General features: G+C 37.6%; 2 protein-coding genes across 2 annotated transcripts; one reads left to right on the top strand and one right to left on the bottom strand.

The window, feature by feature from the left end:
* The first annotated feature begins 12,257 nt into the window (after nt 1-12,257).
* LOC113344796 (polyubiquitin-like) lies at nt 12,258-15,360 on the top strand. The gene is made up of 2 exons (XM_026588709.1): nt 12,258-12,401; nt 13,097-15,360. Exon 2 carries the CDS (start codon nt 13,097-13,099, stop codon nt 15,161-15,163), a length of 2,067 nt encoding a protein of 688 aa, XP_026444494.1. The 5' UTR covers nt 12,258-12,401; the 3' UTR covers nt 15,164-15,360.
* A 95-nt stretch (nt 15,361-15,455) lies between these two features.
* On the bottom strand, nt 15,456-16,885 carry LOC113344798 (heavy metal-associated isoprenylated plant protein 4-like). Its single transcript, XM_026588710.1, has 3 exons — nt 16,734-16,885; nt 16,501-16,579; nt 15,456-15,934 (listed from the first exon to the last, which is right to left on the bottom strand). Exons 1-3 carry the CDS (start codon nt 16,737-16,739, stop codon nt 15,618-15,620), a joined length of 402 nt encoding a protein of 133 aa, XP_026444495.1. The 5' UTR covers nt 16,740-16,885; the 3' UTR covers nt 15,456-15,617.
* Nucleotides 16,886-25,874: the final 8,989 nt, after the last annotated feature.

The raw sequence follows: 25,874 nt of genomic DNA, 5'->3' as shown, positions 1-25,874 counted from the left end.
CAACAATACTACGATAATCAGTAGCATCAATTAATAAAGTACTACGATCAGAAGAAATATCACCAGAAGTACTCAATGGAGTGGTGATTGGTTTGACTCCATCCATTTTTGCTCGAATAAGAAGATCATGAACATAACGTTGTTGAGAAAGAAATAACCCCGAAGAAGTACGAATTGCCTCAATGCCAAGAAAATAAGACAACTGACCAAGGTCTTTAATTGCAAATTCTTATTGTAAACGAGTGAGAATAGAGGTAATACCTGTAGTACTGGAGCCAGTGACAATAATGTCATCCACATAGACCAACAAATAAATAACACCATGAGTCCCATTGGAAATAAACAATGACGAGTCACACTTTGAAGTAACAAACCCAATTTGCAACAAAAAAGTGCTAAGTCTGTGGTACCATGCACGAGGAGCCTGTTTAAGTCCATAAAGAGAACGATGTAACTTGCAAACATTTGTAGGAAAATGAGAATCAACATAACCTGGAGGTTGTTTCATGTACACCTCTTATTGAAGCTCTCCATCTAAGAAAGCATTATGCACATCAAGTTGATGAATAGGCCAATTGGAAGACAAAGCCAATGTAAGGATAATCGTATAGTACACGGTTTGACAACCGGACTAAACGTTTCAGAGTAATCAATCCCCTCTTGTTGATTGTAACCTTTGGCAACCAGGCGAGATTTTCGACGTACAATTGTACCATTAGGATTATGTTTGATTCGAAATACCCACTTACATCCAATAACATTCATAGAAGGATGATATGGAACTAATGACCAAGTACCATTTCGAAGCAATGCATTGACCTCGTCGTTGGATGATGTACGCCATTGTGGATCTTTATGAGCTTGATAAATACAAGTAGGTTCAAGAGTTGAATCACATATAAGAGCATATTTTGAATTTGGTTTAAAGATACCATCTCTAGCCCTTTTAATCATTGGGTGGTTGGTAAGAGCAGGTACTGTTGCAGACGTGGAAACATTAGCAGAGGTAGATGCTGGGATGATTTCTGGTGCTGGGACCGAGGTAGATGTAGTGGCAGATGAGTACTGGAGCTGATGATTAGAAAGATCATGTACAGGTGTTGTCGGTTCAACTGTAACAATAGCAGGTACTGTCGGCTGATCATGTGCAGGTGGCGGCTGATGATTGACAGAAGCATATGACGGCTGATGATTAACGGAAGCAGGTGGCGGCTCATCATTATTAGTAACAGTCGCTGTCGGCTGCTGTGGATGCTGACGAAGCATAGGCGCTGTCGGCTGTTGTGGATGCTGACAAAGTAAAGGAGATACAGAGTAACGAGGAGAAGAAACCAGAGGTGAAGAAACCGACAAGGATGGAGTTACCTGTGAAGAAGTCGACGCCGGCAAAGGTGATGATGCGGATGCAAAGGGAAAGGTAGTCTCATCAAAAACAACATGACAACTTACGTATATTCGACCCGTAGAAACATGAAGACACTTATAACCTTTATGAGATGGACTATAGACAATACAAACACAAGGAGAAGACAAAGCATCCATTTTATGAGACCTATATGGACGCAAGTGAGGATAGCATAGACAACCAATTAAACGAAGAGAAGTGTAATCATGTGGGAGACCAAAAAGAGCTTCATATGGAGAGGAATTATTAACGGAAGTCGAAGGGACACGATTCATCAAATAACAAGCAGTGTAAAACGAATCATACCAATATGAGGATGGCACAGAGGCCATATTTAGGATAGTAAGACCAGTTTCACGAATATGACGATGACGACGTTCAACCAAACCATTTTGTTCAGAAGTATGTGGGCATGAAAAACGATGAAAAATTCCAAGTTCTTGGAGATGCGGAGTGAGTTTGCGATACTCAGCAGCATTATCAGATTGAAATATTTTTATCTTTCGATTAGAAAGATTTTCAACATGCTTTTGGAATAAAAAGAATATAGAGAAAACTTCAGATTTTTGAGACATAGGAAACATCCAAGTAAAACGACTATACACATCAATAAATATGACATAATATTTGTATCCTTCATTAGATAAAATATGAGAGGGTCCCTACACATCGGAGATAATTAAATCTAATGGATTCAAATAAACAGTTGTACTGGATTTAAAAGGTAACTTATGGCTCCTATGCTCATGAAAAAAATAACAAAAACTAATAATTTGGTTGGAAACTGGAAGAGAAAACTGAGAAATAACTTTGCGAACTGTGCGCATCATTGGATGACCCATTCTAGCATGCCAGGCTTGTAAACTAGCACGTTCTCCTATGCAAGCTTGAGGAGATTGAGATGAAGTATCAAGTTGATAGAGACCACCCTTCCTACTGCCGCGAAGAAGAACCTTCCCGGTACATCGATCCTTCACAAGACAAAAATTTGGATGAAATTCAAATAAGACATTATTATCAGTCGTAAGACGAGAGACAGACAGAAGATTGTGAGAGATTTTTGGCGCAAAGAAAACATCACGAAGCTGCAACTTACGATTGGGAGTTCCTAAAATAGAGGAACCAACATTAGAAATTGGTATAGAAGAACCATTACCCATCTGTATTTGATCAGGACCAGTATACTCAGTAGGAAATTGAAGACGAGAAAAATCATTGGTGATATGATCTGTAGCACCGCTGTCAGGTGTCCATGCAGGTGATGGTAGAAGACCAGGTCCATAAGCAGCATAAGCCCGTGGGAGAGAGGATGGTGGTTGACGCCTTGGTGGAAAAAAACTTCTGTCATAAGGGTTCCAGCAATCCTGGGCCTCATGATTCTGGCGCCCACAAAGTTGACAATCTACAGCTGAAGCTTCAGAATTTGCAGGCCCACTTTGAGTTTCAAAACGAGCAGGCCCACGTTGAGTGTCAAAGCGAGCAGGTCCACGTTGAGGCTGATTTTTGTTGTTACTAGAAAAGGGAGATTGAGCAATCTGGGAAACAGATGATGAGAAGACGCAGATGGTGAAGAAAACCGTGATGGAGGTTGTCGAGACTGTGCAGCGAGATTATCAACTGGCTGGGTGTTCAACGATTTTGTATGTTGGTCAATCCTTAACTCAAACGTAAGAAGAAACGTGAGAAAATCTTCGACTGTAAGAGAGATCATGGTTGTGATGAGGGATGTAACAATAGCATCATAAGAACTATCTAAACCAGCAAGAAGGCAGTGACGAAACTCCTTATCTGTAACTGTGGTGTTGGCAGCAGCGAGACTGTCAACCAAGTCTCGAGCATGATCGATATATGCGCGCATGGTTTGAGATCCTTTCTTAAGTGCAGGCAACTCACAGTGAAGATGATGGATTTGAGCATCGGATTTAGAAGCATACAAAGATTCGAGAGAAGTCTAGATTTCTTTGGCTGTAGTAAGGCGATGAACATGACGAAAAACAGAAGGTGTAAGAGAAGAGAACAACCAACTTACTAGAATTTTATCTTGTTTTATCCAATAGAGAAACGCCGGTGTAGGAACTGCACCATCAACAGGAGATGCTGGACAAGGTGTTGTGCCAGTAATATGACCATCGAGATCGTAACCTTGGAGATACGGTAGGAACTGACCACGCCACAACGAGTAATTGGTTTCATCTAGCTTGACAGTGATGATGTGACGAGGTTGAGAAAATTGCATAGATGACATAACAGAAGATTGTAGAGAAGAGATACTCGAGTTAATAAAAACGGAAGTAGTTGATGACATAGTTGAGGATATGGTTGAAGGTTCAGTTGACATGATGAGGATCGTTGGTATATGATACCAAGATAATACTAGGAATTATAGGTTAACCAGAAGAGAAGATAGAAGAGACTTGAACGTGTTTTTATTAACAGAATTGGACAGAAAATATCAAACGAAATACACATTATTTATATACGAAGACTTCCTTGAATTGCAAGGGAAATGAGTTTCCTAACTAAGATTGGTTTTCTAGAATACAAATTTACTTGGAAACAGGTTACCGTGTGTTATTTTTCATACGTAACATATGATGAGTTAACACTGCATTTGAGCTTCTTCTTTTCTACAAACCCTAACTTCAATTTCTGCCATTACCCCTTAACATCAATTTATCTTAGAGAGCAACAACAACTCATTCAAGCTCAACCCATCTTCGATTTCTTGTATTCTGACAAAGCCACAACACCATCGTCTTCATTTGAATCTCACAACTTCAACTCCGATTACATTACAGCCGCATTCACTCAACATCCATTCGTCATCGGCAACAGAGTTGAACCCTAAATCATCACAGACCCATTTTCTATTTATACCAAAATCAGCACAAAATTTATGTTCTCGATCTGTAAATTTTAGTACCACCAAACCCATTCTTCTTTTTCCTTGTTTTCAATTCCATAAACCCTCTTCAATCTCGCTGCTGTCTCTTCCAGATTCAACCCAAAAACCCATTTAATTCACGGTAGCAACCATCTTATCTTCCCTGGATCTCAATCTTCTCTTCATTTATCAATTCACAAATCCCCCATGAGCATCGTCTCTCAACTCCTCTTTTCGATCTCTGTTTATCGATGTATAGTTTCTTTTTGGTTTTGCTCTTTTGTTTTAGGTTCTTTTAATTGTATTCTTTTATTTCTTTCATTCAGTTTATTATAAGCCTGATTTTGGTTTTCTCTTGAATCTGGATTAAAAATTTACGATTGAGCAAAAAAAAAAAATTGTAATGATAAAAGATCCTGGCTAAATTGGGGCATATGCCACTTAATTGGGGCCTATATATTACTTCGTCTACCTAATACACAAAGATAAGGGGTGTCTAATATTTATGTAAACTACCAAAATTACCCTCAAAAAAATATTAATATTACTAAGTTACCCCAATCAATCCTTAATAAACCTAACTAACAAAAATCAGTTTTCATTTATAACCTAAAAACCGATTCTTCATCTCCTCTACTCCCTCTCTTTTTATATTTTTGAAACCGAAAATCGTCGATGATCAACGATTCAAAAACGATTAATCGTTTCTTTCTTCTATAAAATATCGAAACCAAGAACTAAGTATGCTACTAACAGCAATCATTCTAGTATGGACAATCCCGGACTTGTTGAAGCGATTCGAAATAGAACGAAGCAAGTGCAAGAACAATCCGAAGCCTCTCGTATCGCACAAGAGGAAGAAATGGGTCGAATCAGGTACTTTTCTATCAACCCAATCCTCTAAAATAGGTTTTAGTAACATGCATTAGGTTAGAAATCGATAATTTTGAAATCAAAAAGTTTCAGTGTTCACAGAATCGGGATACGTTAATGTCGAAGTAACCCGATGCTTGTTAGAAACGGATTATGTTCTTCAACTTATAAACCGATTGTTCTGCATGTGAAAAGGAATTGGGGAACGTTAATGTATAAATATCCCGATTGTTGTAGCCAATATTCCTGGATCTTTATTTTGTTGGAATCAAATTACATATGTCTTCTCAAAAAACGATTGTGTAGTTGGAATCGGACTTTATATGTATATCGAGTAAACCGATTTCTGGAATCGGTTTACATTAGCACTTAACAAAAATCGATTGTGTACCTTGACTTAGAAAAAATGCATTCGATTTCATTGTTATTTGTCGCTTAACTCCGTATTCTACAGGCCAAACAAGGACAACCAACAAAAGTAAGCCGAAAAGAAATATAAGATGAGACATGACCTTGCTACTCCTAAGCCTTTGGAACCTCGTCGACAAGGCGGTCAAAATTTGAATGCTTCCCACCGAAGGGCCACGGGGTGTAAAGCGAATGGGATCAGCATCAATGACCCACCACCTTCAGCGGAGCAACCAACACATGAAGAATCTGATTCTGATACACCTACTGAACAAGAAGGTGGTGAGGAGGAGATGAATGTAGAATAAGAAAGTCGTGGCAATAAAGGTGTTGAAGAAGAAAGTCGTGGCAAGAAATGTGTTGAAGAAGAAAGTGATGAGAGTGAAAGTAATGAAGAAGGAGGTGAGGATGAAAGTGATGAAGAAGAAGGTGAGGATGAAAGTGAGAAGGAAGTTGATGAAGAGATAAGAGAAGTCTTTCAAGAACAAGTAAAAGAACAAGAAGTTCAACAACAAGACCAAGGAGGAGACGCTCAAGAAAAAGGTAAGAAGAAAGAAGGAACAAAGAAGAAGAAAGGTGACCACATGCCCGACCCGCTGAAGATGTTTGCTCGCGGCCCTGATGATCCAGCTTTAGGGATACCCGGTGATGGAGGAAATGTATTATGGGGTTACAAAAGCAGTTGGGCTTCCGTCGTTTACAATACCATAGTAAGTACCTAAACCTTATGCTATGTGATGTAAACATTATTATCCGTGTAGTTTTTTGATTGTCCATCGTGGTTGTTTTGTTTTGTAGGATTACAAGGATGTTGTTCGTCTTATGAAGCCAGGAACGTCAGTGAGTATGATGAGGAAATGGCCACTTATAGCACCAGAATCCACCGAAGGAGAAGTTTCGGAAGTAGTCGATCTAGTCTATTCTACGGGGTTGGTACCTGCGGTCGACAATTTGGACCACCTTGGTTACGACATACCTCTTTGTTCCGCCTTTTCCGAGAGATACTACGGGGTAACATATAATTTACATCTTCCATCTGGAGAAATGACGATAACTCCAAATGATGCGAAGTTCATTACCGGGCTAAGCATGGAAGGTAAAACCGTGAAGCACAAAGGGTACGCGCAAGAGATTGCGTGGGACAAGATTTATGCATGGACCAAGGAAGTGTTCCAATGGGATGAGGAGAACACCAAGAAGGAGGTGCTAGTAGGCAAGTCAAAGCAGAGGATATTCCATCTCTCGAAGCTGAGGGACAACTTCATGGGAACAAAGAAACTTCGTGCTCAGGGAAAAGAGGTGACACCGCAACATATCATCGCCACGGACAATGCGTATGTCCTCTATCTCCTGGGAGTTGTTATCTTCCCCGACATTTCCAGTTCACGTGTGAACGCCAACTTTATCCAACTATTGCAACCATTTGACAAGATGCACGAATACTCTTGGGGCAATGCCATGCTTGCACCTCGTTGAAGGAGTTGAGAAAGGCTTCTAGGGAAGATAGGAACCAACTCGGAGGGAATATGGCCTTTCTGAAGGCGTGGATATATTTGCACTTCCCAATATTTGCTAAAAGGGCTTTTGAGAACAAGGAATGAGACGGAGAGCATTATGGAGACAAGTACAACTACGGAAGTAAGCCGAAGAAACAAATAAGGAATTTTCTGAATTTTAAACGCCAGTTAGAAAACTTGACGACGAAGGATGTTGTCTTTGATCCTTACAAGCAGGATTTGGCTAAAGGAAAAGGAAAGAAGGTTGGATGCAGAGAGAAAAGTAAATATTGTGGGCCTTTGTTTCACCCAAGAGGATATGTAATGTACAACCCGACGAGAGTTGCAAGACAATGCGGTTACGTACTGAAAAAGCGGGGGTCTAACAACCACACCCAACAATTCTTTTGACAATCTGAGAGGACTTACTCCAATACACTTTCTAGAGAATCTACTAGACAGTCAGACTCAATCGAGAGTAAATTATATCAAAGAGTTTAATATCTCTATTTCAACACAATCAAAGTTAAAAAGAAACAAGTTCGTAAACTTGATTTTAGTGTGAATCTCTTGAAACAAAGTATTTTGTTTTAATCACAACCTATTCAATATCCACCGTGTATAAACATCTTTAAGCAACAATCACTAAAGGAATATTTCAACGTAGTGTCCACTTGTAATAGGGTTAGTCCAGACTGGTCTAACAATGTGAAAATAACAAAATCAATTGTTCAAGATCAATCAAGTTTTATCCAACAAACAAGGTCATATTTAACAACTATCATTGATTAACGTACAACCTGTATTATTTCAATTATATAAATAAAATATAATGCGAAAAAGAAATAACACAGACACCAGAAATTTTGTTAACAAGGAAACCGCAAATGCAGAAAAACACCGGGACCTAGTCCAGAATAAACACACACTGATGATAAGCTGTTACACCAATTTCCTACTACCTATTCGGACTAGATGTAATACTTTCTTCATCTCAAATACAACTCCTAGCACAAAACCGATTGTCTTTAGGAATTTTTCTCGTTAATCTTCTAGCAGAACCCAAGGCTCTCTTTAGAAGATACAACAACACGATTGATATGATTCGATCTTTTGTTTGCACAAAACACCGGTTTGATTTCCCTTTAGATGTGAATCAAGGTTTTGGAAATCTTATGTTTATTTTGATAAAAATAATTACTATGTAAAAGTAATATCAAAAAAAACGTGTAGATTAGGGATTATTATACTCTTCAATAAAGGAAAGAAACCTAATTATTCTACCACAAGAACAACTAGAATAAATCTAGAGATATCTTCTTTAAAACTTCTCAAGGATTTTTACGAGATGCCTCAATAGAAGTTTTTCTTTCTAGTCTCTGATTTCGACTAACAAGTGTTGGCATACGATCGGAAACTGAAATCTATCAAAACCAAGGTCTTGAATGGTTTTATATAAGAAGAGAAAACCTTAGAATAGACAAGAGGCGAAAAACCTAGATTACGAGTTTTATAATCAATCACGAAGATTAATCCAACTCGGCTTTGTGATCCCCAATACAAATACTTTTATCTCACTCTTGTTCACGAAGAACAGAAGACGTGGAAAACAACCTGCAAAGCTTACGCCAATTTTCCAAAGGGGATGAAAACCGTGTAAACTCACAAACTCTATCTTTATAGTGAAACATAGCTTGAAAACTAAGCAACGCTATTTTCCTTTTTCAAGACTCTCATAAAATCGGGAGTCTTTCCTAAGTTACAACTCTTGCTAAAATAATTAACTAAATAATTAATTAGCAAATATTGTATTTATGTGAATAAATCACATTTTAACTTAGGAAGGAATTTAAAGTTATCACAAACACTTTAATAAGGTAATCAAATATGTTTGGATTAATAGCCATCTTGCCTAGATAAGGAAACATCACCAATTTGACCAAAAATGCCTTTTAGTCACGTAACTGGGCTCATGTCCGTGTACTGTTACAAACAATCCATGGATTGTTTCCTACTAACGAACTGTAACAATTACAACAACACTTATAATTGTTACTTTAATAAATCACTCATAACTTCATCGTTATAACTCGGAATTGAGTGATTCTTGGCTCGCTGGATTCGTAATAGGCTCATTCACTATAACATGAGATTCTTTAAGAGAATAAAGGTTATTGTCTACAAGGTCATGAATCAAATAACCTCAAGTATATATACATAAATGTACATTTACCGTCATTGAAATTGTTCCATAGAGTGAGCATTTATCTTGATAGATTAGAAAGGTATAATTGAACAAGAATCCAAATGAAATAAATCACATACGTTTTTTGATGAAGTACTTGTTGATGTCTTCTTGTAGTCTTCAATCTTCATCCTTTAAGGATAACTTCGATTCAACTTCTTAGACCTAATCTAGTCCAAAACTATCTTTAGTATGCTAAATCAAGAATACATTTTGGCAACTAAAATTGACAACTAACTTGACATACCAACGCTAGTGGGTTCAACCGAGCAGTGCTATAACACGTACAAAAAATCCCAAAGGCGCACAAGATGTTCAACATCAATTGGATAAAAGCCAAATCATATGATAATGATATTGTCATTGTTCACAATCCTTTACCATCATGTGATTATTGGGATGATAGAGAGTTTCACAGATATCCTTTGGATGGTCCATCTCGAGCATATGACGAGACAATTCCGGGTTACATACCGTGGTACCTCAAAGTTTCGCATACTCGAGTGATACGAGTAGATGAGAGGCCCAAGATAGAGGACAAAGATACGACTCTCGATTACTTGGTGCGTATTGTTACTCAATTACGATTTTGTTAATGGTTTTAGCATTATATATTGAATGTTTTTTATTTGAAATTGAAACAGAGAAGACGAGTCAGACACTTGATAACCCAGGCAAAGCTAGAAATCAGGGAAGGGAAAAATGTGAAGGCCAATGAAAAGCTAATTGATGAATTAAACGGTCTCAAAGATGTAGAAGCTGGTGCAAAGTTTGGGGAGGTGGAAGAGGATGATGATGATGAGGAGGAGGAGCCAAAGAAAAAAAGGAAGAGAGCACCCCAAAAAAGGATGTCTGAAGGTGCATCGAGCAGTGCCCAACCTCCTAAACGAGGACACGGTGGTCGTGGTGGGGATGTTGATGAATGAATGGTTACATTCATGTTTATGTCTTTAACTATGGATAATTATGGAGTCAAAACTTATGTCTCGTCTTAAACTTATTGTCGAATTATGTTTGGTTATATTCCTAGTTTACGTATGACTTAACCTGGTCTTTTCAAAAAATTGTTTGTGTTTGTCCAAGACGTGATAAAATAACCAACTACAATATGTGCAAAAATTGTAGGATTCTGACAATTTCCTAGAGGTCTTGTTTCAAAATCGGTTTACATGTACCTTTATAAAATCCGATTGTCATGAAGAAAACTCCTATAACTTTTGAAGCCAAGAATTGGTTTTTATGTACATTAATGTAATCCGATTGCTAAGAAGAAAAGTTATGTAACTTTTAGAATTGGTGTTTATGTACATAAATGTAATCCGATTGCTAAGAAGAAAAGTTTTGTAACTTTTAGAATCGGTTTTTATGGACATGCCTAAAATCCGATTGTTTGATTTGAATTTGAAAAAAATAGCCGTTGAGTCCTTATCTATATAAGGACAATATCTTTCACCCACTCCCATATCACACACTTAGCCTAGAAAATGGAATGGGAACCGTTTGAAGATTTGTGTCTCGTTAAATCCTTTGCTAATACGCTCCGTGAACATCCGAATGAAATCTATTCAATGTTTTGGAAGAGAGTTAAAGAGTTCTTTTACGAGCGTACCGCGAATCCCAACAACCGCAAATGAAGAGACTTGGCATTTCGATTCCAATACATTAAAGGGGAAATGCGAAAGTACGTAATAGTTAGAAATATGGTGTACCACTATCATCCACGAGCTCCTCTTAGGGAAAAAGTGAGTAATGCGATCATGTTTATACCTATGTCAAAAGTTCACGTACTAACATATAAGAATTCATTGAATTTCAGCTGGAACGTTTCAACAGGCTATGGAGAATTCGTAATGGAGAAAGAAAGTTCATTCCCCACAAAGAATACACGACGTTGTACCGACGTGCTCGGAGGTTCATTGACGAGCATTTGATGTGTCAAACTCTAGAATTCCCACATTGAATCCTATATGTATTGCACTAATTTTCTAAACTATGTAATGAATATTTTGTTTCTGAAACAAAGGAATAATCGGATTATATAGATATATATATATATATATATATATCGATTTTGGGAATCAGCTTATTTGGGTATTGTTCAAACTCTGATTCTGGGTTTACTTCGTCACTTGAAAATACTCAACCCAGAATCGGTTCACAAATTAATTAACATCAACCGATTCTGGATCGAGTCTTTCGAAAGAAAATTAAAATTTTTGACAACTGTTGATTATGCATTAATGAAAGTTAATTTCAGGATTAGCTTGATTAAGTATTATTTAATAATCCGAATTAACACTAATTTAACAAGGGTATATTAGGTATTAACATAAATAGTGGATAAGGGGTTTCCATGAAATATTTCTCAATGACCCTATTTTGTCATCTAGTTATAGGCCCCAATTAAGTGGCATAGGCCCTAATTTACTCATCTTTGTTCGTTCAAGGAGAATGAGAAAGAAAAAAAAGTCTAATTATGAACCATAACCAACTCTTTTTAATTTCCTACATTTAACTTAGTTTTCACGTTAACTACACCCTTAGTTTTTTTTTTTAATCCGGATCGATAAAATCAAAATATTAAGAAGACCTGAGAAATATTCGAAACTAACCCTATTTAATATACGTCAGATGATCAGCCATTTCTAATGAGTTTTGCATGAATGCAGCTAATCGATTTTTCTTCTGGGGCGCTCTTCACTATTACACACGACTTACGATGTAAGAGTGTTCGGTAGAGTTTAGGGCAAAAAAAAGGGTTTTTTACTGCCCCGTAGTGGCACCAAACTTGCTCAAATCGGAAGTAACGATGTCTGCTTAAAGGGGTATTTCCCTACCCCTAGAAGTTTTTTTTTCAAAGAGGGGAGAATTTGCAAACTTGGTGCCATCACGTCTTTCCTTAATCAAGTTTGGCGGTGCCTAAATACTCGCAGCCACCGAGTCTTTCCTTAATCAAGTTTGGCTACAAACCTTTATAAATACGGACCTCAAAAGCTATCAACATCCAAGTTTCGCTCCCATCTTTTCCTCTTCCTCCGGTCTTTCCTTAAAGAAAACCTCTGGATCCCGTGACCTAATTTCTCTCACAAGGTAAGATTTAAGATTTCATCATCTCAATTCTGTATTTGTTAAATATCTTGATTTAAATTAATCTAGGGTTTTATTAAGATCATATATGATTCGAATTTAGAGATTGCATCTTAATAATTTTGTGAATTCTGATTATCTCAAACAAAAATAATTTTGATTATATTGGGTTTACATTGTGAATCCTGATTCAGTGAATTTGATCATGTTTTTGTTGATTCGATTTTGATTTGTTAGATTTTGACCTTCATATCTAGGGATTATCTCAATTTTGTTTCCCCCTTTTTGGATTTGTCATTTCTTTAGATTTTGCTGGTGCTTAGATTAAGGTTAAACAATTCTTATAATTGTTGTTCATATGGTGGTATGGGGTTTTGTCTCAGTATTGATGTGGATTTGGGGATCCTAGCTTTACCAGTGGAACTACATTGGTGTAGGTCTTCAATTCTGATGTTTTTGGTTAGGTGTTCTTGAATAATTATTTTCAGGTGAATTAGGTCTGTGTTTGATAGGATCAATTTTGTTTGTTTCATATCCTTGATTGTATTAGTGAACAAGTTAGGCTTTTGGTACAAAGAGTCTTAGGGTTTTTATAGCATCATATATGTTCCTTTCAGATCATGCTCTTAGGGTTTTTGTGTAACGGAGATTATCCAATTGTATGAAGGATTTCTAATTAGTTGTTAATTTTACTGCAGATGCCAATGCAAATATTTGTCAAAACTTTGACTGGAAAGACCATCACTCTCGAGGTTGAGAGTTCTGACACTATCGATAATGTTAAAGCCAAGATTCAAGACAAGGAGGGGATACCCCCAGATCAACAGAGACTGATCTTCTCTGGCAAGCAGCTTGAAGATGGGAGAACCCTTGCTGACTACAACATCCAGAAGGAATCTACACTTCATCTTGTTTTACGTCTACGTGGTGGTATGCAGATCTTTGTTAAAACTTTAACTGGCAAGACAATCACTCTCGAGGTTGAAAGCTCCGACACTATCGACAATGTGAAAGCAAAAATCCAAGACAAGGAGGGAATTCCTCCAGACCAACAACGTTTGATTTTTGCTGGGAAACAACTTGAAGATGGCAGGACTTTGGCTGATTATAACATCCAGAAGGAATCCACCTTGCACTTGGTTCTTCGACTAAGAGGTGGAATGCAGATCTTTGTGAAAACTTTAACTGGCAAGACAATCACTCTCGAGGTTGAAAGCTCGGACACCATCGACAATGTGAAAGCAAAAATCCAAGACAAGGAGGGAATTCCTCCAGACCAACAGCGTTTGATTTTTGCTGGGAAACAACTTGAAGATGGAAGGACTTTGGCTGATTACAACATCCAGAAGGAATCCACCTTGCACTTGGTTCTTCGACTAAGAGGTGGAATGCAGATCTTTGTGAAAACTTTAACTGGCAAGACAATCACTCTCGAGGTTGAAAGCTCGGACACCATCGACAATGTGAAAACAAAAATCCAAGACAAGGAGGGAATTCCTCCAGACCAACAACGTTTGATTTTTGCTGGGAAACAACTTGAAGATGGCAGGACTTTGGCTGATTATAACATCCAGAAGGAATCCACCTTGCACTTGGTTCTTCGACTAAGAGGTGGAATGCAGATCTTTGTGAAAACTTTAACTGGCAAGACAATCACTCTCGAGGTTGAAAGCTCGGACACCATCGACAATGTGAAAGCAAAAATCCAAGACAAGGAGGGAATTCCTCCAGACCAACAGCGTTTGATTTTTGCTGGGAAACAACTTGAAGATGGAAGGACTTTGGCTGATTACAACATTCAGAAAGAATCCACCTTGCACTTGGTTCTTCGACTAAGAGGAGGAATGCAGATTTTTGTTAAAACATTAACAGGGAAAACAATTACACTTGAGGTTGAGAGCTCTGACACCATCGACAATGTGAAGGCCAAGATTCAAGACAAGGAGGGAATTCCTCCAGACCAGCAGAGGTTAATTTTTGCTGGGAAACAGCTTGAAGATGGTCGAACCCTAGCTGATTACAATATCCAAAAGGAATCCACCCTGCACTTGGTTCTCCGTCTGAGGGGAGGGATGCAAATCTTTGTCAAGACTCTAACTGGCAAAACTATCACCCTTGAGGTCGAGAATTCTGATACAATTGATAATGTGAAAGCCAAGATTCAAGACAAGGAGGGGATTCCTCCAGACCAGCAGAGGTTAATTTTTGCTGGGAAACAGCTTGAAGATGGTCGAACGCTAGCTGATTACAATATCCAAAAGGAATCCACCCTGCACTTGGTTCTTCGTCTGAGGGGAGGAATGCAGATCTTTGTCAAGACTCTTACTGGCAAAACTATCACCCTAGAGGTCGAGAGTTCTGATACCATCGATAATGTCAAGGCAAAGATTCAAGACAAGGAGGGGATTCCTCCTGATCAACAGAGACTGATTTTTGCTGGGAAGCAACTGGAAGATGGGCGAACCCTAGCTGATTACAATATCCAGAAGGAATCCACCCTGCACTTGGTTCTTCGTCTGAGGGGAGGAATGCAGATCTTTGTCAAGACTCTTACTGGCAAAACTATCACCCTAGAGGTCGAGAGTTCTGACACTATCGATAATGTGAAAGCAAAAATCCAAGACAAGGAGGGGATTCCTCCAGATCAGCAAAGGTTAATCTTTGCAGGGAAGCAGTTAGAAGATGGAAGGACTCTTGCAGATTACAACATTCAGAAGGAGTCCACTCTTCATCTTGTCCTTCGTCTCCGTGGTGGCAATAATTGAAATGTCTGCTCTCTGATGGCATGTCAAGACATGATAGTCTTTCCTTTAGATTGTTCTGTTTCTAAACATGGTGACTAGTATTATGGTTTTTCTTTTTGGGTTTATCTACTCTTTATGTTCTGCATTTTCCTAGCACAGTACCTCCACTATCTTTAATGGAGTATTAATTTTGAAGTTGTCTTAAAGTTACACATCTACTTAACGTCTTAAAATTGTAGTACAAGTGGAATCAACTTCTGTGTTTGTTTCAATTCAAGAGTTGAAGGAGATCTCAGACAGAGTAAACAATCTGTTATCGCCTTACATGGCTCTTTGATTCAAGAATTTATCCATTTCTACCGCGATAATAGAAGTGATACAAATTACATAGCGACTGATTTTGATGCTAAGAATTAAGCATCTTCTAGAATTGGGTACCAAAATCACACAAGAAAGCCAGTTACAACTGAAATCATCACATTTGACAACAGTTTCCATTGTTTGCTGGATAATCATCCTCGTAAACAATAACTTTGTCAAAATATGGATATGGATATACGGTGCAAGGTTTTTTTTCATCTTCTTTTTTCTTTTTTTCTTCTTCCTCCTTTTTCTTCTTTTCTTCTTCTTCTTTTTTCTTATCTTCAGGTTTCACCTCTTCAATTTTGATGATTTTTGCATGCCCAACTTTCTTCCTCAAAGTACTTGTCAAGCCAGCAGAATCAACATTATGCCCAATCACTACCACTTGATCCTTTTCTGGGCCTTCTAATCCCACAAAATCAACTATACCTGCATTTTCATTGTTTAATTCAACCAAAATTAGATATTCCATATAAAATGCTAGCCCATGACTCATGACAAGGACGCTATTACGTCATTTGCCGCTTAAAATAAATAATATAACCTCTTAAATTTTCTACTGGCGCAATTTTTTTTCTTTAGTGAATTAGTCGTCGTGAATAGTATTGATATTAAATTTGTCCATCACAAGGTGTTGGTTGGTGACGGATGTAGATATTATCATTGAATTTGAAGACTAATCAACGATGATGTAGTTAAGGTCTAGGAGAAGTGTAAAAATCGGTATGTTTGGTGGATATAAAACAGTTGCAAGGACGTAAGAAAACAGTTAAACGGCCACCGGCCGGCACAACTTGCTGTTAGGTTTATTTTTGTATCATCACCTCGATTAATCATTGTTATTTTCTCTCTTGTATAGTGATAGGACGGCAATTTTGCGGCCAAGGAACATTACTTATTGCGAGGCTAGCCATTTCGTATATTGTATATGCTCGTGTAGCTGCTAGAACTCTATAGATTGCTGCAAGATTGAGGCATATGAATTGTGTACATACCGTCTGCCACTGCAGCGAGTTTAAGAGCTTTGGACCTGCACTTGGAGCAGTGCATCTGTACCTCGATAACAATTTTTTGCTGCAAAATCATCACATATCAATTAAAAAAATTAGCATCAGAATCAAGATTAATCTTTGCATATATAGAACTCAATTATTTACTTAGTTACATATGAACAAAACAAATTGTTAAGAGAGATTGAAATTTAGGAAGAGCAAATTAACAGACTTACCTTCATGTTGTTTATGCTGTTTTCAACAAAGAGAAGGTTGTGTATATGTCTCTTGACGATGATTTCGATGTCTATGGGAAGATTATACTATCTTCTCTTGGTTTATATAGACAAAACCTAATTAGAGATATCGATAGATTTTAGGAAGATGCTGTAGGGGTCGACGACGACTTGGTCATTCAACACGTACTAACAACTTCACCGCGGTTATGTTAATTACTATATAATCAACTATTATGTTAATAATCAACGATATGCACATTATAACATTAAAATGATGGTCTGGTCCTACACCTATTACTTAAACTTGACCCCAACTTGTAGTTTAACACATAATTGGACAAAACTTCGAATTTATCTAGAGCTCTCTCTCTCTCTCGACGTCGTTGTGAAAGTCTCTCTGGACGTCAGTTGCGAGGAAGCTTACGTTACTTGACTGTTGCCATTTTGCCAACAATGCAAAGAAAATGGGACATCAACACGTAGTATATTACGGAGACTTCATTTTCACAAATTAATTAGGCCTCTGACGTGTATCCCATGTATAGGGGCTGGACTGACATAAACAAGTGTGTATAGAGCAAACGTCGATACCCCAAGCATGAGGACAGTAATCAATTGGTGTGTATTATTAGGGAGTGGAATCTTTTAAAGGCCACCAAAGAGAAAATACACTAATGAATTGGTATGTAATATTAGAAACCAGGGGTGCACATATCCTACCCATACCCGCCAACCCTATTCTATCCGCCAATTTTTTAACCGTATCATACCCTATCCACTATTTGGCGGGTAGGGTGACGGATAAATATTTTCTTAACCACCAGTAAACGGGTAGGGTGGCGGGTATAGGCCATATCCTACCCACCCTACCTAGGGATGCACATACCCTACCCATACCCGCCAACCCTACCCTACCCGTCAATTTTTTAACCGTATCCTACCCTATCCATTATTTGGCGGGTAGGGTTGCGGGTAAAGATTTTCTTAACCGCCAGTAAACGGGTATGGTTGCGGATATAGGCCATATCCTACCCACCCTACCCGTTGTGCAGCCCTATTAGAAACTACCTACCAAAATTGTATCTTGGGAAAACCAGAATAAAATCTTAGTATCAACTATATATAAAAAATGCTTTTCTTGGACTTGCAAGTTCATTAAGAAAAATTGTAATAAGCCTGCAGAGCAAAAATTAACAACGCATGCAAATATTTTTAAAGTTTCGAAAAACTGGATTTATTGCCGGTGCAATACTGAAAGATGTAAACAATGTTAGTCGTTTTCTAGAATAATAAATTTTTTGTTTTATCAAAAATAAAATAAAAATGGTAGTACGTAATACTAGTAAATGAGATTTTTTTAAGTCTTTCCTTTGGCAGAACATGCCTTCAATTATAAGAGACAGCCTACAGCCCATTAAGTGATGAAAAACTTGAACAACAATTTAATGGAGTTTGATTTTTTTTTTCTTCTTCTAGTTGCAATATCCATCTCTCTAAACCGATTCAACTCTTTATTAGTTTATTTACTTGGCAATGATATTTATTTAGAGATGCCTCTCCTCTGTATGCTAGATTTGTAAATTGTAAAATTGATCATGGACATGTGCAAATGCAAGACAATTCATTAACTGAAGTCAAAGTCTTTGCATCGTTAGGCAGTTAGAAAAGATATGCACAATCCAAACCAATCAAAATCGCACTGTTTTGTTGTTGGATCAATAAACTTTGAAAAGATGTAACGCAATTATATTGGTATGTTTTCTTTTCTTCTGTCCTTGAGCGACAGTGAATGTCGACATCACCGTTATATCGTTTTAACAGCCTTATTTCTACGCCTCTATATTCCCATATATATTAAAGGTCTAATTATGTCAAACCACACAATATAATCCATACTATTAGAATATATAGCTAGCAAGTATAAACAAGTAGGTGAGGTGCAGAAAAAGACAGAGGCAACCGTATGGTAAAGTGAAGACTAAATCTAGTAACCATGTAGTTAGGCACGTGAAGTGAAGATTAAGTCAAGTGACCGTGCTATACATGGCACGTGAAGTGAAGACCATTCAAACTGAAGTCAAAGTCAAGATGAAGTGACGAAGACTCAAGTTATCAGAAAATTGACGAAGATCAAACAACAAAAAAGATTGACAAAGATCATTTAAGTTTCCAAGAATATAAAGATCATGTGTCATTTAGGTAGTTTTCTAGACAAGTCAAATATCTAGCTAATTTCCTAGTATTCATATTCTAGTTAATTATGATATATATTATAGAGAATAATATACAGAAAATGAGTCATTTGTCCAATTATTTTTAAAACATGGTTCAAATGAAGAAGTAAAAATTAGTATGGGTGAAATGAACACCAATAAAGTAGCAAGGATGAAACTGGATTCATCCTGACTGAAACTTAAAAAATAGCAATGATGAAACTGGATGCATCCTGATGTAAATTAAAAATAAAAAAAATATTTGAAAATGGGTAGGATGAAACTGTTTACATCATTGCTTTTTTAATATTTTTGTCCATTTAAACAGTATCAAAATCTAAATGTCCTTTTCACCCAGAAATTGTTGATTTTGGTCTTTTTAACCAATTTTGTGAATAATATAATTGTTAATTATCTCAGAATGTTCTGATGATCAATATTATTATTCACCACACGAGGTTGCTTGTGGACATAGATCAAATTGACCGAACCACATTAACCATTGTCTCCACTATTGTTTTGGTATGTAGATTTATTTCAGAGTGATTGTTTTATTTTATCAATGATTTGATTTTACTATTTATCTAACATCAATGATATCCCTCTTGAATTTGATCTACGTATGAAAATTTAGGACATACTTATTAGCAGCTCGGAAATCTTAAAAGATTCCTTGCAGTTCTCATTGTCTTTTCTTCTTATTTTCTTAAATCTCACATCAAAGGTATACGTCAGTTTGTCATTCAACACCTACTACAACTTCACCACCGTCATGTTATAAAATGATCAACTTAACTTCAATAGGGATTAGATAGATGGTTTAATTTGTAAGTTGGACCAACATCTATCATAACCAGACAAAAGCTCATTTTAACCTCGCGTTTTTAGGGGCCACTCAAAAGGATTTAGGGGCCAACAATAAAACAAAAAAGATCACCCAAAGAGAAAATGTAGCCAGTCCTTATCTCGCGTAATTCGTAATGGCGAAATTACCCTTATATATTCAGAGGATATGATAACATTGTTATCCTCAGATTGTAATCGGAAGCCAAAATATTACCCAAACTTCCAATTGTAGTCGGTGCAGTATTAGAATGAGTTCTTTTTCATTTTTTCCATTTCTTTTTTATTTTTGAGTTGTTAGAGTTATAGAGAAGAATGTGAAGGAAAAAAGGGAAAACCCATTTTATCACTACAAAAATGGATGGATATGAAGAAGAAGGTGAGAATCATGGCGAAGAACAAAATGTTGAGGGTTCACGACCGTTTAGAGAAGACGATTTGGGGTATATGTTGAATGATCCAAACTTTTGTGGAGAGGAAAACCTAGACGACCCTTTCATGGAAGAAAATGGAGAATCGCCTGATATTGAAGCTAACGATGCATGTAAAACACAGGTATTGTGTTAAGAAACTCAAATACTCGATTTGCATGCGTTTGTGTGCTTTTGTAAACAAGAAAAACCGATTATTGCATGCATTGAATGCCATGAACTACCCAGATTCGGTAGATAATTTCTCGAATAAACTTACGAATATAACACACTGAGTACCAAATATGTATACTCGGTAGTTCCAAGATAGTAGTTTACTGCCGAATATGAGAAAAAACCCCAAACTGGTTTTCCAAAAAATCTACATTCGGTAGTTATGTAGAGTTATTTACCCCCGAATGGCCCCAAAAACGAATTCCTCAAAAAATTTCAAAACTCACTATTCTTATCCTTTACAATCGGTAATATTTTAACATTATTTGACTGCCGAATATAACAGTGGCCTCAAAATAAAATTTCCGAAAACTTGAAAATCGGATGTTTATCGATTAAAGTTATCTCTCAGTTATTTATATTCGGATGTTTTACTATATATTTTAGCTACCGATTATATCATTTTTTTGCACTCATTAAACTGTGTACCTTCATTTGCATAAATCGGGTGTTTTGTGTAACCGATAGGATTCCGAATATAGTATATTCGGCAGTTTGACTTATTTAGTAACCTCCGATTATTGTATAATAATTTGTTTCTTTCATATGCAGGCCGTTGAAGAGTTTGTTGATGATTTCTATTTGAAGTAGGGTAGGTATGTTGAAGTGATTGACATCGATGATATTCACCCATTTTGGAAGCAATTAAATTTCACTCAGAACACCCCGGTAGTTGATGGTCCGTCTTTCTTGGAGTCGGAATTGTGTGCACGAATAGCCGAGCGTTACGCTACATCAAACGGCACCAAAAAGCAAATATTGATGCATAATTTGGAGGAAGCCCTTCACCCTTCTTTAAGGGAGGTTGATGAACCTATTAAGCAAAAGAACACCGGTAGGCCGAACACCGAAGTGTCGAGGACCATCCAAAGAAAAGAGTTGAAGGAGTATTTGTCTAAAAAAAAGAATATTGTCTAGGCACGAGCGTTCGGAAGCCGAATTTAAAGATGAGAAGGAACCTAAGAAAAGAGGTTGTCCAAGAAATGATCAAAGTGGACCAACCACCCGACAAGTAAGGCCAAAGATCTCTACAGAGCCTTCTCAAGTAAGTCAACCCAATGTTGTCGAAGAAGTTGTTGAGCAAATGAACGCCTCACAACAAACCCAATCAATGGAAATTCTTACTATAAAAGAGGACAAGGGTACTATTCGTTTCCCTGGAGATCTTAATGGAAGACCAAATCGATCCACATATATAATATACAAAGAGTATTTGGAACAAGTCCCTCCACTTATCATTCCATTTGTTTTGTCGACCGACGAGGTTGATGGGGATGGAAATTGTGGGTTTCACGTTGCTACGGAACAAATGAGTTACTTTAAAGAGGCGGATATCGAAGATGTCACCCAATGCCAATATTTAAGAAATAAGATGGCGGTACAACTAGTGAAGGACAAGGGTTTTTATATGGAGATGATGAGGCGAGGAGATAGATACGACAAAGAACAAGAGTTCAAAGACTTAGTTGCGCGTGTACGATGGCCCAAAAATCAGAGTAATATTCGGAGGATAATTTTTTTTTGTAAAGTCCCGAATGTACGATGGCCCAAAAATCAGAATTTGGGAAAAACTGATACTTTTCAAATTTTGAACTTGAAATAATCGGAAGTTAACTTAGTTACCAAAATTTACGAATATGGGATGTCTAACCTTCTATATTGGCCCTTGGAACCACCTAGAGCCATGGCATGGTTTGTTTTGAACTTGTAATATTCGGAGGATAATTTTTTTTTTGTAAAGTCCCGAATGTATGATGGCCCAAAAATCAGAATTTGGGAAAAACTGATACTTTTCAAATTTTGAACTTGAAATAATCGAAAGTTAACTTAGTTACCAAAATTTCCGAATATGGGATGTCTAACCTTCTATATTGGCCCTTGGAACCACCTAGAGCCATGGCATGGTTTGTTTTGAACTTGTAATATTCGTAGGATAATTTTTTTTTGTAAAGTCCCGAATGTACGATGGCCCAAAAATCAGAATTTGGGAAAAACTGATACTTTTCAAATTTTGAACTTGAAATAATCGGAAGTTAACTTAGTTACCAAAATTCCGAATATGGGTGTCTAACCTTCATATTGGCCCTTGGAACCACCTAGAGCCATGGCATGGTTTGTTTTGAACTTGTAATATTCGGAGGATAATTTTTTTTGTAAAGTCCGAATGTACGATGGCCCAAAAATCAGAATTTGGGAAAAACTGACTTTTCAAATTTTGAACTTGAAATAATCGGAAGTTAACTTAGTTACCAAAATTCCGAATGTACCACACAAATCATTGTCATTTGAACTTGTCTAACTTAGTTACCCAAACTTCCGAATGTACAACACAAATCATTGTCATTTATCTGCTCTTCTTTACTTTACGACCGTGACTACCTCCCAGTCCTGCACGACCACGGGTTTGAGCACCTTCAGTTGGAGCAGCTTCAGCGCTCGATGAAGCTCGAGTTCTTTTACCCGTCTTTGATACTGCCACCTTGGGCGATGCCTCTTCGTGACTTTCTCCCCAAACTGGGCAGCATAATCTTCGTTATCCATATTATCAACTAGATCTCTAGCCTCTTTGATCTTCTCAGCTGGCATGGGATCTCCGCTCTTCAGGCATGCAGTTAACATTTTGGAAACACGCTTGAACCTATTCACCTGTTTTTTATACGTAATGACATAACATCAAACGGTAATTACCTAAGATTTATAGGAATAATATAAAATGAACAAAAATATAAGAACACGCACCAGTCTATCATAACCAGCTGGTTTGTCTTTGATGATACAATTATAACTTGAACCCGCCGCAGTAGTGTTGGATTTGATTTCACGCATAACCAAAGGATGTGATACCTTGTTATACCAACTCATATAGTCTGGAGAACTTTCATCACCTCGGGTGGTTCGTCTACCAATGTCGATAATGAATTCATTCCTCTTATCCAAGTTATCAATAACAGTAGGTGGTCCTGTGTGAACAATCGTGAGATTATCACCACTACAAGAGCACAACTCCAACTCCAATTTGTAGTAATCCCCCATTTTCTCCACAGGTTGATGTTGTATATACCCGTGTTGTCGCATCACCCTAGAGGGGTTATACATCACATATCCTGTGGGGTGCCACAATGGTCAAAAATAAAGGGACAAGTCTGACCGACCATTTATATGCCCACTGGCTCGATCTTCCTTGTATGGATCAAAGCATACGTCCGAGGCCTTCAATTGGTCCAAATATGCGAATCAACTGTTGCTCTTTTGTCCTAGAACGGTTGTCTTCAAATGTATACTTTGTTTCTAGGAGTACCTTTGCACCACCCCGGGTTCTCTCCGGCCAACTTCAGGATAGGGAAGTGGTCATAGATCCATGCCTATATACATAAGAAACCAAGTTTTAGTAAATAGATTGTGTATATTCGGTAGTAATTTCCAAACATTATTTCCGATTATATATAATCGGAAATAAAACTGAGTACGTATCCACCGAATAACCAACATTCGGAAAAAGAGATGGATCATTTCCTACCGAATATGCGTCATTTGGAGTTCAACAACCTATAGTTTTTCTGGCCTGTATATTCGGTTCTAATATCAAATGAATATTTCCGATTATATATAATCGGAAATAAAACTGAGTACCTATCCACCGAATAACCAACATTCGGAAAAAGAGATGGATCATTTCCTATCGAATATGCGTCATTTGGAGTTCAGTAACCTATAGTTTTTCTGGTCTGTATATTCGGTTCTAATATCAAATGAATATTTCCGATTATATATAATCGGAAAACAAAATAAGTACCTATCCACCGAAAAACAAACATTCGGAAACAGAGATGGATCATTTCCTACCGAATATGCGTCATTTCAGTAACCTATAATTTTTCTGGCCTGTATATTCGGTGCTAATATCAAAAGAATATTTCCGAATATATATAATCGGAAACAAAAATAAGTACCTAGCCACCGAATAACCAATATTCGGAAAAAGAGATGGATCATTTCCTACCGAATATGCGTCATTTGGAGTTATGAATATGCATCATATGTATTGTCTACCGAATAACTATAGAGTGAGTTATAGAGTTAAAGAAAAAACCTGCAATAGAGCCACGTTCCCGGAAACTTGGCAGGTTCCTAGCCTCGAAGCATTTCTCAACTCTTCCATCAAGAATGCTAGGCATGTCGTGCCCCAAGAATAGTCGCCGACTTCATGGAGAGGATCCCAAAGTTTGTATAAGGTTGGCGTCGATCCGGTTGCCAGAAGTATTGGGGAATATGACACATCCCAATACACAAAGGAGATATGCGGTGGCAGCGTGGTTCACTTGCTCATCAGTTAACGTTCCATTCTTTTCCTTCTCCAAGGTGCCTCGGAACATATTCATCAAAGCTGTAATGTTGATTTGTCTTGTTCTGTAACTTGCATGCCTCCTAAACTCTGCTGTTGTTGTCTCTTCATCCAAACCTAAGCACTTTTTAGTTAGAGCATAAACTTGTGCCCAACTTAACTGCTTTGTGTAGTTAAACTTCACAGCTGTGCCTTGGTCGGGAAGGTTAAGAATCTGCACAACATCATCCGGGGTAATCGTCATCTCCCCAAACGGCATATGGAAAGTATCGGTCTCAGGATACATTCTCTCCACGAACGCCGAAATGGCCACACGATCATGTTCCAACAATGAATTCTCGGCGACATTAGCTAACCCCGAGTTGGCAACAATTGACTTGAACCTTTCACATTCACCGGATAAAGGCCACGCAAGCATTTTTGTTGGTGCGGCGGTAGGTTTGAGTAGACGGACCGCATCTTGATGATCCTATTAAAGTACATAAAAAAATCCTTAATAAAAATATTACGATATAACACATAGACAATACATTAATAAAAAATAGTAATTTTATTACCTCGGTTTATTATATTTCTCTGGCCCATGAGTCTTTGTATCCAAATAGAAATTTTCCTCCATCCGCTGGTAGCCCAAGGATTGTGCCTGCTGGAATACCCTTATTCTTCAAGTGCTGAGGGACAAGATGTGATGCTTTCTTAGCAATATCCTTCTTTACACCATCTTTTCCTTTTTTGGCTTTTTGGGTACCACTTGGTTGTCCTTCTTCTTCTACTCTTGGCACTGGATCAACTGGTTCAATTTCATGGTGGGGTGTAACTTGTGGAGCAGTTGGTTCTGCACTTTGTTGAGCGGCTTGTTCAACACTTGGTTGCACCCCTTGTTCACTGCCTTGTTGTTCTACACTTTGTTCAGCACTTGGTTGCACTCCTTGTTGACTGCTTTGTTCTTCTAAGCTTTGTTGAGCACTTGAATTATCTTTGGCACTCCTTTCCCTCCTAGCACTAGCTGTCACTTTCTTCCTCCTTTCTCGACTTTGTCTAAACAACAAAGAAAGGAACAATATTTACAAACTATACAATCGGAAGACAAAGTATG

This window comes from Papaver somniferum, unplaced genomic scaffold (assembly GCF_003573695.1).
Source record: "Papaver somniferum cultivar HN1 unplaced genomic scaffold, ASM357369v1 unplaced-scaffold_8, whole genome shotgun sequence".
Taxonomy (NCBI): domain Eukaryota; kingdom Viridiplantae; phylum Streptophyta; class Magnoliopsida; order Ranunculales; family Papaveraceae; genus Papaver; species Papaver somniferum.
This window is presented reverse-complemented; position numbering and strand designations above follow the sequence as displayed.

What these genes read in the sequence shown, in the direction of transcription:
- LOC113344796 (XM_026588709.1), top strand. Translation starts at nt 13,097, where the DNA reads ATGCCAATGCAAATATTTGTCAAAACTTTGACTGGAAAGACCATCACT.
- LOC113344798 (XM_026588710.1), bottom strand. An exon ending in ACTCGCTGCAGTGGCAGACG is followed by an intron (nt 15,935 to 16,500) that starts GTATGTACACAA and finishes ATGAAAATGCAG; the next exon opens with GTATAGTTGATTTTGTGGGA.